Source organism: Drosophila willistoni (genome assembly GCF_018902025.1).
Source record: "Drosophila willistoni isolate 14030-0811.24 chromosome 2L unlocalized genomic scaffold, UCI_dwil_1.1 Seg168, whole genome shotgun sequence".
In the NCBI taxonomy this organism is placed as follows: domain Eukaryota; kingdom Metazoa; phylum Arthropoda; class Insecta; order Diptera; family Drosophilidae; genus Drosophila; species Drosophila willistoni.
The window spans coordinates 20,220,426-20,234,174 of NW_025814047.1; the positions used below are offsets into that span (position 1 = coordinate 20,220,426).

General features: G+C 37.0%; 1 protein-coding gene across 6 annotated transcripts in view; it reads right to left on the bottom strand.

The window, feature by feature from the left end:
- LOC26530167 (sialin) overlaps positions 1 to 13,749 on the bottom strand; it is a 141,459-nt gene that overhangs the window by 12,756 nt on the left and 114,954 nt on the right. For 5 of the 6 annotated variants that reach the window (XM_047009571.1, XM_047009569.1, XM_047009573.1 and 2 more), the window contains exons 4-5: positions 1,153 to 1,313; positions 28 to 1,092 (exon numbers count right to left, since the gene is read on the bottom strand). In XM_047009571.1, the coding sequence (XP_046865527.1) occupies positions 28 to 1,092; positions 1,153 to 1,313 (1,226 nt within the window). Of the gene's footprint in view, positions 1 to 27; positions 1,093 to 1,152; positions 1,314 to 13,749 lie in introns of those variants that run through there. The other variant, XM_047009574.1, reaches the window with a different exon arrangement.

The following is a 13,749-nucleotide window of genomic DNA, read 5'->3' on the forward strand; positions in this document are numbered from 1 at the left end:
AATATAAGTTTCAATTTTATACCTTACCTCCTGAGTAACTAAAAATCCAGTCATCAATGGGGATATAAATGAAGCTGACATATGTATTGTTTGACAAAACGCTAAAACTGCTGCTGAATGTCCATAATTGGGGGCGATATCGATTATATTTGCCATTGCACCAGCATAGGATGCTGTTATAAAAATGACAGCAATAAACCACAGTGTTATCAATAAATATATGTTACTTATATATCCAATACAATATATTAATAGACCTGGAATTATCTGCGACAAAGCTGTAAACAATTTTCTCACGTTGGTAAGACATAAAACATTATGTAATAATAATTTGTCGGCAACATAACAAAATAATACTGACGAGATATATGAGCAAATAAATGGCATTCCAGATAGAAATCCATTTGTACCAAACTCGAACTTTAAAATGTGATTCATAAATGTTGGTCCGCATACAATAAATATATAATGTACAAATATTCTTCCGAACGTTGTTATGGCAATTGCCCAAGCCGGCAAAGATTTGAATATTTGAAGCCACGGAACTTTTACACTAACTGATTTTTGAACTTCTTTGCCAACATTGTGTTCAATATAATTTAGTTCCTCTTGAGTTATTCGAGGATGTTCGCGTGGTGTGTTAAAAGCCAGAAAATACCAGGTTATACACCAGACGATACCCAATAGACCGGTAGTGTAAAAGACGTAACACCATCCAAATTCTGATATTAGGAATCCACATAGAGGATACGTTAAGCCAATTCCAATACTAAATCCTTGAAAACTTGACATAAACCGCGAACGTTCCGAGAGTGGTATCCAGTAGCCAACCAATGCATACATCGCAGGCCATGTTAAACCTGAGGCAAACCCCTGAACAGAACGTAAAACAATCACAATTCCAAAATGTAATTGAGCTGCCATTGGCATAAGTAGACTGCAAAGTGCAGTTGCCAGTTGTGACCATCCAAACACGCTCTTGGTTCCAAACGCTTGAGTGGCAATTCCACCTACTACTTGCGATATCACATAACACCAATAGAAAGAGCTGATTATAACAGATTTCACTATAGATGTAGAGTCACCAGGGCCCTAAAAACGTGATGATACAAATCATTGATAGTGATTGAAAATTAAGATTATTTAAATTACCACAGACAATGTTAATGAAGAGTTATTTATTTCACTGTTTGTTGAATTGTCATTTGGAATCATAGCTACCAAAGCAAAATTCATATCATTACGCATCATAAATGAGACCAGAAACCCAGACCAGGAAAGGAAATACAGCACCAATCGAGCTGGAATTTTATCTGTAATTAGATGATATTAGTTTACACTATACCAATACTGAATAATTTTAAATACCTTATAAATGGGTATTTGAGTATTTCTTAAGTTAAATTTGTTTTCAATTTGAAAGATTTTATTCCGGTATCACTTAGTATCTTTATATAAATAAATTTTAAGAAAAGTGTGTATAATAATCAGTTGTTTTCGCAGTCGGTTGTAATGTGTATATTGAATAGTACGCAATGTGTATATTGAATAGTACGCAAGGAAAAAAATTATTTCAAATTTTTCTACGCCTCCCTGAACTCTAATTTGTTGTTTTTTTTTACTTCCCAATATATTGTGCACAAAAAAACAAACTATATTTCGGACAAGTCAACTTGTGAAAAACCAGAGGGCCGGGGATAACTTTGTCCGCAAACAATTTTGTATACCCAATGGTCTAATAGTTCAACTCTCGCGAAAGGCTGTGGGAATATGGCACATGTAGCATGCTCTTTCATCATAAAATTGTATGAGAGCTATACATATAATATAGTTATCCGCTTTTGATAAAATTTGCTATAATCATTGACAGCTTCATTAAACTGAAAAATATTCAATTTTTGGCTAATCGTCTGAAAAGTAACGAAGTTATTGATAACTCTGTTTCAGAACGATCGTTCCTATGGCCGCTATATAATATAGTCACCCGATCTTGATCAAATTTCGTTAACAGATAAACTGATCAACAATAGATAAACTTTATTTGGTCGGAGGTGCTTTCATGGAATGAATGGTGTTCAATCTTGGACTGGAGCAATGCGCTGCATATATTTATAACCTTGTCAAACAAATGACAAAGTCACGAACAGTGACTTTTCTCAATTACTATGTTTGTTTTTGCTATTGTCATAAAAATTATTATTTATCAGTTTGAATAAAATTGGATAACTAAATTAAATAGCTTATAAACAAACGATAAAATAGTATGCTACATTTTCTGGATGGCCACAGCCTAAGCTTGAAGGCAAACATTAGACTTTTTATGTATAACCTTCTTTCTCGTTAACCGACATAGGGAAGGGACGATTCAAAATAAAAAAATCATCAAGGGTATACAAGCTTCGGCGCGGCTGAAGTTAACTCCGGCCCTCTGGTACAGCCATTAATACGTACATTAATCCTACGTATATTTACTGTTATGGCATTCATGTTTACTTGAGGTTATTGATAAAAGCAACTATTTTCAATAACTAGTTCCCTTGGGAACTACAAATTCCAGGTACTGGAACCACTGACAAATAATAATAATTTTGTGACGGGAGCTTCAAAAATAACAAAACTATTGAGAAAAGACACGGTTTGGTACTTCACCGTTTACCGAGATAAACAACCCCTGCAGTACATAGAATATCACAATGCAATGCGTTGCACACTTCTCACCGAAATTAATATACACTTTGTACCCTTGTAGACAACAGCAACAAGCAAACATAAATTTTCAAACCAAGTTCATGTATGACACATAGACATAGATAAAAAGCAATTGGTTGCTTTGCATGTACATGTTAAGATGGGCAAGAGTATAGCTAAGACCGGATACAATTGCAATATTGATGCATTGGCCACGATCGCTGGGTCAGCGATCACACGGTCTGGGTAATGAGCCGGGGCGCAAGATGTTCACCGCAGCTAGCGGCACGAGGCGCTGAGTCGGCATTCTGACGGCCAATGCCTTTGGTTCTTGGGTAGTTTATTTAATAAATGTAAGTTAGTTCTAATTCCGCCTCCAAGCGCACAAAACTGTGGCTTGTAATAAACAAATTAAACAAATATAAAATCAGTATTATATAAGAATTCTATATGAAAGATAGAACTGAAATCAAAACAAAATGAAAAGAAAAAGGAAAAAATGCAAAGATTTTAAAACTGTTTTACACACACTGTGTTTTACTGCGAAGAAAGTAACTGTAAGACGAGAAGCAGCCACAATTAACAGAAAATATCCACCAAATGTTCCCGTCTGTTCATGTGGAGAGATAATCACAAAATCATCAGGGAACCATTCGATATCGTTAGATCCTTGACAGATTTCGATGGCAATCAAAACAAGTATAAAGCTGTAGGCGTAATAAGGAATGAAGTAAAAGGTGCCGCTAGTTCCACTCTACAACACTGTTAAAAATGTCGATACAATTATAGCTTGACTAGACTTTACTTACGCGGATAAAACTCCTATTCCCATTTTTCAACAGAAATTGGGAACCCTACAACTGGGAGAGCAGTAGCTGTCTCAATACTATGCCGAGGTAGAAAAAACTTTAGACCTCCTCACAAATAAGACAATACATTAGGGAACACTCCCTTCTACCGTTCATCACAAGATCCGTAGAAGGAAAAACAATTAAACTACTGATTGATACAGGGGCTTCAAAAAATTATGTTCGGCCGTACTAAAAACCATTACCACCACAGAAAAAACAAAATTTAATACATGGGACCTCAAAGGTAACGGAAAAATGTCCACTACATATTTTCGGTCTTAAAGCACACTTATTTTTGATAAATATACCAGAATATTTGGACGGCATAATTGGTTTTGACCTCTTAAAAAAGGTCGGAGCAACTATCGACCTATTAAAGAACCTCATAATTACCAAAAATGGATCTGAGTCCATTAATTTTACTCGTTGTCCACAAGTAAATTTTATTTATATCAGCGATGCAGACGTCCCGGCTGCTGTACTTAAGTCTTTCAACAAGATGATGGACGAAAAAGTAGGAGCGTTCGCAGACCCTGACGAGGCTCTGCCATATAACATAAACACTGTAGCAACTATTCGAACAAATGGAGAACCGGTATACACTAAACTATACCTACTCCCAATGGGCGTTATAGACTTTGTCAACGCAGAAGTTAAACCACTTCAAGCCCACGGCATAATTAGGCTATCAAAATCTCCCTATTATTATCCGACCTAGGTGGTTGGCAAAAAAGGGACGGCTTCCATAAAAAGAGGATAGTAATTGACTTTAAAATATCAAAGAAGCTAACTTTGGCTATGCCGAAGTTTACATACCCTTGCAGTCTTTGGTAATAATATTTTTACTTTTCGAAATTTCATTCCCTGCAACTCAATTCATCAATACACAAACAAAACATTATTTTTCTTTTTATTAAAATTTTTTCTTCTTCTTCCTTCATTCCCTAAACAAAGCACGTCATGCATACACATACAGTTCATGTAACGTTGTGTCTGTGTGTGTATGCATGTACTCTGTTGATTTGATGAAGACGTAAATTTTGGGATCTGAGATTTTATATCTAATCCTATCATATTGGTAAATTTCATGGGGACACTCCAATTTTTGCAAAAATGTTTCTTCTAGAGCTATATGATATAGTGGTCCAATCCTGACAATTTTCACACTTTATCATACCAGGGTAATAAAAAGCGCCAAAAAATCATCCCGATAGCTCTTAAGATGGCTGAGTAAAACGCATACGCACAGACGGACGGACAGACGGATAGACGGACATGGCTATATCAACTCAGCTTCTCATGCTGATCAAGAATATATATACTTTATGGGGTCGGCAACGTCTTCTTCTGTGCGTTACAAACATCTGACCAATTTTATAGTGCCCTCTGCAAGTGTATAAAAATACTACAGATGTCAAGTACCCTATTCCAATGATTTCACCAATCCTGTCGAACATAGAAAAGGCCCAATATTTTACAGCATTGGACCTTAAATCGGGATTTCATCATATAGCACTAACAGAAAGAGACAGGGAGAAAACCGTCAATAACTCCCTTCGGGCTCAGAAATACTCCCAGTATCTTCCAGAGGGCCAACGATGTTATTATTTTTTCCGTAACAAAGGAAGACCATGTTAGGGACATTGAATGGGTCCTTAAAAGTCTTCAGGACGCGGGAATGCGAGTATCACAGGAAAAATATAAATTTAAAAAAAAAAGCGTGGAGTATCTGGGATTTATCATATCTAGGAATATGTTACTACAACTTCACCAAAAAAGAGACTTCGCGAAAATCGCAGGTCCCCTCACAAATATTTAAAAAGGCGAAAATTGAAAAGATATCAATATCCATTCGATGTTACCACAGACGCATCTGGTGATGGGCTAGGCGATATCCTTTCACAAAAAGCGGAACAAAATGAAAATGGTAGTGACCGAACACAACAGGGCGCACCGTGCAGCCCAGGAAAACATGAAAGAAACTTTGCAAGACTATTTTTTCCCAAACATGGGACAATTGACAACAGAAATAGCAGCTAATTGCAAGGTCTGCTCTGTGGCAAAATATCACAGGCATAAAAAGTCTGGATACCACACCAGTACCCGCTTACGCAGAAGAAATTTTACACATCGACGTTTTTTCCACAGATAAAAGATTCTTTCTGCATTGTATAGATAAATTTTCTAAAATTGCGATATTCCAACCTATAGCAACAAGAGCTATAGTTGAGGTAAAGCCTGCCATTCTACAGTTAGTCAATTACTTTGCTAATGTTAAGACAATATATTGCGTTAATAAAAAGGTCGTAAAATCCTAAAACAATACGGTTCCTCCTATTAAATGAATTTAAAATACAAATACATACATATCTAATGGCCAAGTGGAAAGATTCCATAGCACGGTACTAGAGATCGCACGGTGCAAGAAAATAACAGCCCCGGCTAGCGACACTGTCAATGTTATACTGGTCAATCCATTCACTACGGTACTACGGTAGAAGAAGGATTGGAAATAGTGAAAGGATGAAAGACGCTCAAAAAAAAACAAATGGAGCAGGAATACAGAACAAGAATGGACAAAAAATTCTAGAGGGGTGAAAAAGTCATCAACACCGTCAACAGCCGAGACGATCTAGTCATGTCTGTCCGTCCGTATGAACACCTACATCTGTTGCAAATAGTTAAAAGGATGAAAGACGCTCAAAACAAACAAATGGAGCAGGAAAACAGAACACGAATAGACAAAAAATACTAATAATGACAAAGTTTTGGTAAAGTCAAACAAACGCCTTGGTAAAAAACTTACTCCTTTGTACAAGGAAGAAATTGTAGAGGTAGACCTTAAGTTCTTATAAAGGGAGGTCCATAAAGACAATATAACCTAAAAACATTAAAAATTGTTTTACCATACACCCATAGGGTGAAATGGTATATTAAAGTCGCCAAAATGTATGTTACAGGCAGAAGGAAGATTTTCCGTCCGCATAAAATAGATATACTTTCGATCAGCATCAACAGCCGAGACGATCTAGCCATGTGCATCCGTCCGTCCGTCCGTATAAACACCTAGATCTCGGAGACTATAAGAGCTAGAGCCACCAAATTTGGTATGTAGTCTCGTGTAGTATGTACAGTTATCGAGTTTGCTTTAAATTTTTGCCACGCCCCCTACCGCACCCGCAAAGTAAATGAAACCGATTCTCTCAAACACTACTAACTAGAGACACCGAATTTGGTATATATATTAGTAAATGCGCACATTTTGTAGGTGTAAAGATTTTTCCAAGCAGCTCCCGTAATTTGGAAAAAACTCGATTATCTCCCGTAATATTCTACTTTGTACAATCAAATTTGGCACAAATTTGATCAAAATCGGACTAAAAAAATATCAAAGAAGCTAACATCGGCTATGCCGAAGTTTATACACCCTTGCAGTCCTTAGTAATAATAATTTTACATGTTCAAAATTTGTTTTCTGCAACTCAATTCATCAATATACAAACAAAGCAATTTTACTCTCTATTTTACAATATGTTCTTTTTCCCTCATTCCCAAAGCAAGCAGCGCTGCCGGCAGAGCTGGGAGCAAAGCCGATTATTATATTGACTGTAACTTGTGTTATATTTATCCGATCACATTCAAATTTTGGGATCTGGGGTTTTATATCCAATATTATCACATATGTAAATTGCATAGCATACTCCGATTTTTATGAAAATGTTTCTTCTAGTTCTTCTAGAGCTATATGATATAGTGATCCGATCCTGATGGTATTCATACTTTATTTTTCCCGGGTAATAAAAAACCCCGAAAAAAAAATTTCAGCCCGATAGCTCTTAAGACGGCTGAGTAAAACGCATTCGCACAGACGGACGGACGGACGGACAGACGGACAGACGGACATGGCTATATCAACTCAGCTTCTCATGCTGATCAAGAATATATATACTTTATGGGGTCGGAAACGTCTCCTTCTGTGCGTTACAAACATCTGACCAATTTTATAATATCCTCTGCAAGGGTATAATAATCAAGTTATGCATATAAACCGTTTTCCATATGACCGGAGTTGGCCGATGGCCAGGCTCTCGTATGCTTGAGTGAGTGAAATACTTGTTATTATAATTTTGAAATATTTGGTTTCCTGTCGGCGAGACGACTTAGCTACTTCATTTTTTTCGTTTTAAATTAGAAATATCAAAGAAGCTAACATCGGCTATGCCGAAGTTTATATACCCTTGCAGTCCTTTACTATAATAATAATTTTACATGTTTGTTTTCTGCAACTCAATTCACAATATACAAACAAAACAATTGTACTCTCTATTTTACGATTTGTTCTTCTTCTTCCCTCATTCCCAAAGCAAAGCAACGCACGCATGCACATACAGTTTATGTAGCGTTGCGTCTGTGTGTGTATGCATGTACTCTGTTGATTTGATGAAGACGTAAATTTTGTGATCTGAGATTTTATATCTAATCCTATCATATTGGTAAATTTCATGGGGACACTCCAATTTTTGCAAAAATGTTTCTTCTAGAGCTATATGATATAGTGGTCCAATCCTGACAATTTTCACACTTTATCATACCAGGGTAATAAAAAGCGCCAAAAAATCATCCCGATAGCTCTTAAGATGGCTGAGTAAAACGCATACGCACAGACGGACGGACAGACGGATAGACGGACATGGCTATATCAACTCAGCTTCTCATGCTGATCAAGAATATATATACTTTATGGGGTCGGCAACGTCTTCTTCTGTGCGTTACAAACATCTGACCAATTTTATAGTGCCCTCTGCGAGGGTATAAAAATACTACAGATGTCAAGTACCCTATTCCAATGATTTCACCAATCCTGTCGAACATAGAAAAGGCCCAATATTTTACAGCATCGGACCTTAAATCGGGATTTCATCATATAGCACTAACAGAAAGAGACAGGGAGAAAACCGTCAATAACTCCCTTCGGGCTCAGAAATACTCCCAGTATCTTCCAGAGGGCCAACGATGTTATTATTTTTTCCGTAACAAAGGAAGACCATGTTAGGGACATTGAATGGGTCCTTAAAAGTCTTCAGGACGCGGGAATGCGAGTATCACAGGAAAAATATAAATTTAAAAAAAAAAGCGTGGAGTATCTGGGATTTATCATATCTAGGAATATGTTACTACAACTTCACCAAAAAGAGACTTCGCGAAAATCGCAGGTCCCCTCACAAATATTTAAAAAGGCGAAAATTGAAAAGATATCAATATCCATTCGATGTTACCACAGACGCATCTGGTGATGGGCTAGGCGATATCCTTTCACAAAAAGCGGAACAAAGCGGAACAAAATGAAAATGGTAGTGACCGAACACAACAGGGCGCACCGTGCAGCCCAGGAAAACATGAAAGAAACTTTGCAAGACTATTTTTTCCCAAACATGGGAAAATTGACAACAGAAATAGCAGCTAATTGCAAGGTCTGCTCTGTGGCAAAATATCACAGGCATAAAAAAAAACATAGTCTGGATACCACACCAGTACCCGCTTACGCAGAAGAAATTTTACACATCGACATTTTTTCCACAGATAAAAGATTCTTTCTGCATTGTATAGATAAATTTTCTAAAATTGCGATATTCCAACCTATAGCAACAAGAGCTATAGTTGAGGTAAAGCCTGCCATTCTACAGTTAGTCAATTACTTTGCTAATGTTAAGACAATATATTGCGTTAATAAAAAGGTCGTAAAATCCTAAAACAATACGGTTCCTCCTATTAAATGAATTTAAAATACAAATACATACATATCTAATGGCCAAGTGGAAAGATTCCATAGCACGGTACTAGAGATCGCACGGTGCAAGAAAATAACAGCCCCGGCTAGCGACACTGTCAATGTTATACTGGTCAATCCATTCACTACGGTACTACGGTAGAAGAAGGATTGGAAATAGTGAAAGGATGAAAGACGCTCAAAAAAAAAACAAATGGAGCAGGAATACAGAACAAGAATGGACAAAAATTCTAGAGGGGTGAAAAAGTCATCAACACCGTCAACAGCCGAGACGATCTAGTCATGTCTGTCCGTCCGTATGAACACCTACATCTGTTGCAAATAGTTAAAAGGATGAAAGACGCTCAAAACAAACAAATGGAGCAGGAAAACAGAACACGAATAGACAAAAAATACTAATAATGACAAAGTTTTGGTAAAGTCAAACAAACGCCTTGGTAAAAAACTTACTCCTTTGTACAAGGAAGAAATTGTAGAGGTAGACCTTAAGTTCTTATAAAGGGAGGTCCATAAAGACAATATAACCTAAAAACATTAAAAATTGTTTTACCATACACCCATAGGGTGAAATGGTATATTAAAGTCGCCAAAATGTATGTTACAGGCAGAAGGAAGATTTTCCGTCCGCATAAAATAGATATACTTTCGATCAGCATCAACAGCCGAGACGATCTAGCCATGTGCATCCGTCCGTCCGTCCGTATAAACACCTAGATCTCGGAGACTATAAGAGCTAGAGCCACCAAATTTGGTATGTAGTCTCGTGTAGTATGTACAGTTATCGAGTTTGCTTTAAATTTTTGCCACGCCCCCTACCGCACCCGCAAAGTAAATGAAACCGATTCTCTCAAACACTACTAACTAGAGACACCGAATTTGGTATATATATTAGTAAATGCGCACATTTTGTAGGTGTAAAGATTTTTCCAAGCAGCTCCCGTAATTTGGAAAAAACTCGATTATCTCCCGTAATATTCTACTTTGTACAATCAAATTTGGCACAAATTTGATCAAAATCGGACTAAAAAAATATCAAAGAAGCTAACATCGGCTATGCCGAAGTTTATACACCCTTGCAGTCCTTAGTAATAATAATTTTACATGTTCAAAATTTGTTTTCTGCAACTCAATTCATCAATATACAAACAAAGCAATTTTACTCTCTATTTTACAATATGTTCTTTTTCCCTCATTCCCAAAGCAAGCAGCGCTGCCGGCAGAGCTGGGAGCAAAGCCGATTATTATATTGACTGTAACTTGTGTTATATTTATCCGATCACATTCAAATTTTGGGATCTGGGGTTTTATATCCAATATTATCACATATGTAAATTGCATAGCATACTCCCATTTTTATGAAAATGTTTCTTCTAGTTCTTCTAGAGCTATATGATATAGTGATCCGATCCTGATGGTTTTCATACTTTATTTTTCCCGGGTAATAAAAAACCCCGAAAAAAAAATTTCAGCCCGATAGCTCTTAAGACGGCTGAGTAAAACGCATTCGCACAGACGGACGGACGGACGGACAGACGGACATGGCTATATCAACTCAGCTTCTCATGCTGATCAAGAATATATATACTTTATGGGGTCGGAAACGTCTCCTTCTGTGCTTGAGTGAGTGAAATACTTGTTATTATAATTTTGAAATATTTGGTTTCCTGTCGGCGAGACGACTTAGCTACTTCATTTTTTTCGTTTTAAATTAGAAATATCAAAGAAGCTAACATCGGCTATGCCGAAGTTTATATACCCTTGCAGTCCTTTACTATAATAATAATTTTACATGTTTGTTTTCTGCAACTCAATTCACAATATACAAACAAAACAATTGTACTCTCTATTTTACGATTTGTTCTTCTTCTTCCCTCATTCCCAAAGCAAAGCAACGCACGCATGCACATACAGTTTATGTAGCGTTGCGTCTGTGTGTGTATGCATGTACTCTGTTGATTTGATGAAGACGTAAATTTTGGGATCTGAGATTTTATATCTAATCCTATCATATTGGTAAATTTCATGGGGACACTCCAATTTTTGCAAAAATGTTTCTTCTAGAGCTATATGATATAGTGGTCCAATCCTGACAATTTTCACACTTTATCATACCAGGGTAATAAAAAGCGCCAAAAAATCATCCCGATAGCTCTTAAGATGGCTGAGTAAAACGCATACGCACAGACGGACGGACAGACGGATAGACGGACATGGCTATATCAACTCAGCTTCTCATGCTGATCAAGAATATATATACTTTATGGGGTCGGCAACTTCTTCTTCTGTGCGTTACAAACATCTGACCAATTTTATAGTGCCCTCTGCGAGGGTATAAAAATACTACAGATGTCAAGTACCCTATTCCAATGATTTCACCAATCCTGTCGAACATAGAAAAGGCCCAATATTTTACAGCATTGGACCTTAAATCGGGATTTTATCATATAGCACTAACAGAAAGAGACAGGGAGAAAACCGTCAATAACTCCCTTCGGGCTCAGAAATACTCCCAGTATCTTCCAGAGGGCCAACGATGTTATTATTTTTTCCGTAACAAAGGAAGACCATGTTAGGGACATTGAATGGGTCCTTAAAAGTCTTCAGGACGCGGGAATGCGAGTATCACAGGAAAAATATAAATTTAAAAAAAAAAGCGTGGAGTATCTGGGATTTATCATATCTAGGAATATGTTACTACAACTTCACCAAAAAAGAGACTTCGCGAAAATCGCAGGTCCCCTCACAAATATTTAAAAAGGCGAAAATTGAAAAGATATCAATATCCATTCGATGTTACCACAGACGCATCTGGTGATGGGCTAGGCGATATCCTTTCACAAAAAGCGGAACAAAGCGGAACAAAATGAAAATGGTAGTGACCGAACACAACAGGGCGCACCGTGCAGCCCAGGAAAACATGAAAGAAACTTTGCAAGACTATTTTTTCCCAAACATGGGAAAATTGACAACAGAAATAGCAGCTAATTGCAAGGTCTGCTCTGTGGCAAAATATCACAGGCATAAAAAAAAAACATAGTCTGGATACCACACCAGTACCCGCTTACGCAGAAGAAATTTTACACATCGACGTTTTTTCCACAGATAAAAGATTCTTTCTGCATTGTATAGATAAATTTTCTAAAATTGCGATATTCCGACCTATAGCAACAAGAGCTATAGTTGAGGTAAAGCCTGCCATTCTACAGTTAGTCAATTACTTTGCTAATGTTAAGACAATATATTGCGTTAATAAAAAGGTCGAAAAATCCTAAAACAATACGGTTCCTCCTATTAAATGAATTTAAAATACAAATACATACATATCTAATGGCCAAGTGGAAAGATTCCATAGCACGGTACTAGAGATCGCACGGTGCAAGAAAATAACAGCCCCGGCTAGCGACACTGTCAATGTTATACTGGTCAATCCATTCACTACGGTACTACGGTAGAAGAAGGATTGGAAATAGTGAAAGGATGAAAGACGCTCAAAAAAAAACAAATGGAGCAGGAATACAGAACAAGAATGGACAAAAAATTCTAGAGGGGTGAAAAAGTCATCAACACCGTCAACAGTCGAGACGATCTAGTCATGTCTGTCCGTCCGTATGAACACCTACATCTGTTGCAAATAGTTAAAAGGATGAAAGACGCTCAAAACAAACAAATGGAGCAGGAAAACAGAACACGAATAGACAAAAAATACTAATAATGACAAAGTTTTGGTAAAGTCAAACGCCTTGGTAAAAAACTTACTCCTTTGTACAAGGAAGAAATTGTAGAGGTAGACCTTAAGTTCTTATAAAGGGAGGTCCATAAAGACAATATAACCTAAAAACATTAAAAATTGTTTTACCATACACCCATAGGGTGAAATGGTATATTAAAGTCGCCAAAATGTATGTTACAGGCAGAAGGAAGATTTTCCGTCCGTATAAAATAGATATACTTTCGATCAGCATCAACAGCCGAGACGATCTAGCCATATGCATCCGTCCGTCCGTCCGTATAAACACCTAGATCTCGGAGACTATAAGAGCTAGAGCCACCAAATTTGGTATGTAGTCTCGTGTAGTATGTACAGTTATCGAGTTTGCTTTAAATTTTTGCCACGCCCCCTACCGCACCCGCAAAGTAAATGAAACCGATTCTCTCAAACACTACTAACTAGAGACACCGAATTTGGTATATATATTAGTAAATGCGCACATTTTGTAGGTGTAAAGATTTTTCCAAGCAGCCCCCGTAATTTGGAAAAAACTCGATTATCTCCCGTAATATTCTACCTTGTACAATCAAATTTGGCACAAATTTGATCAAAATCGGACTGAAAAAATATCAAAGAAGCTAACATCGGCTATGCCGAAGTTTATACACCCTTGCAGTCCTTAGTAATAATAATTTTACATGTTCAAAATTTGT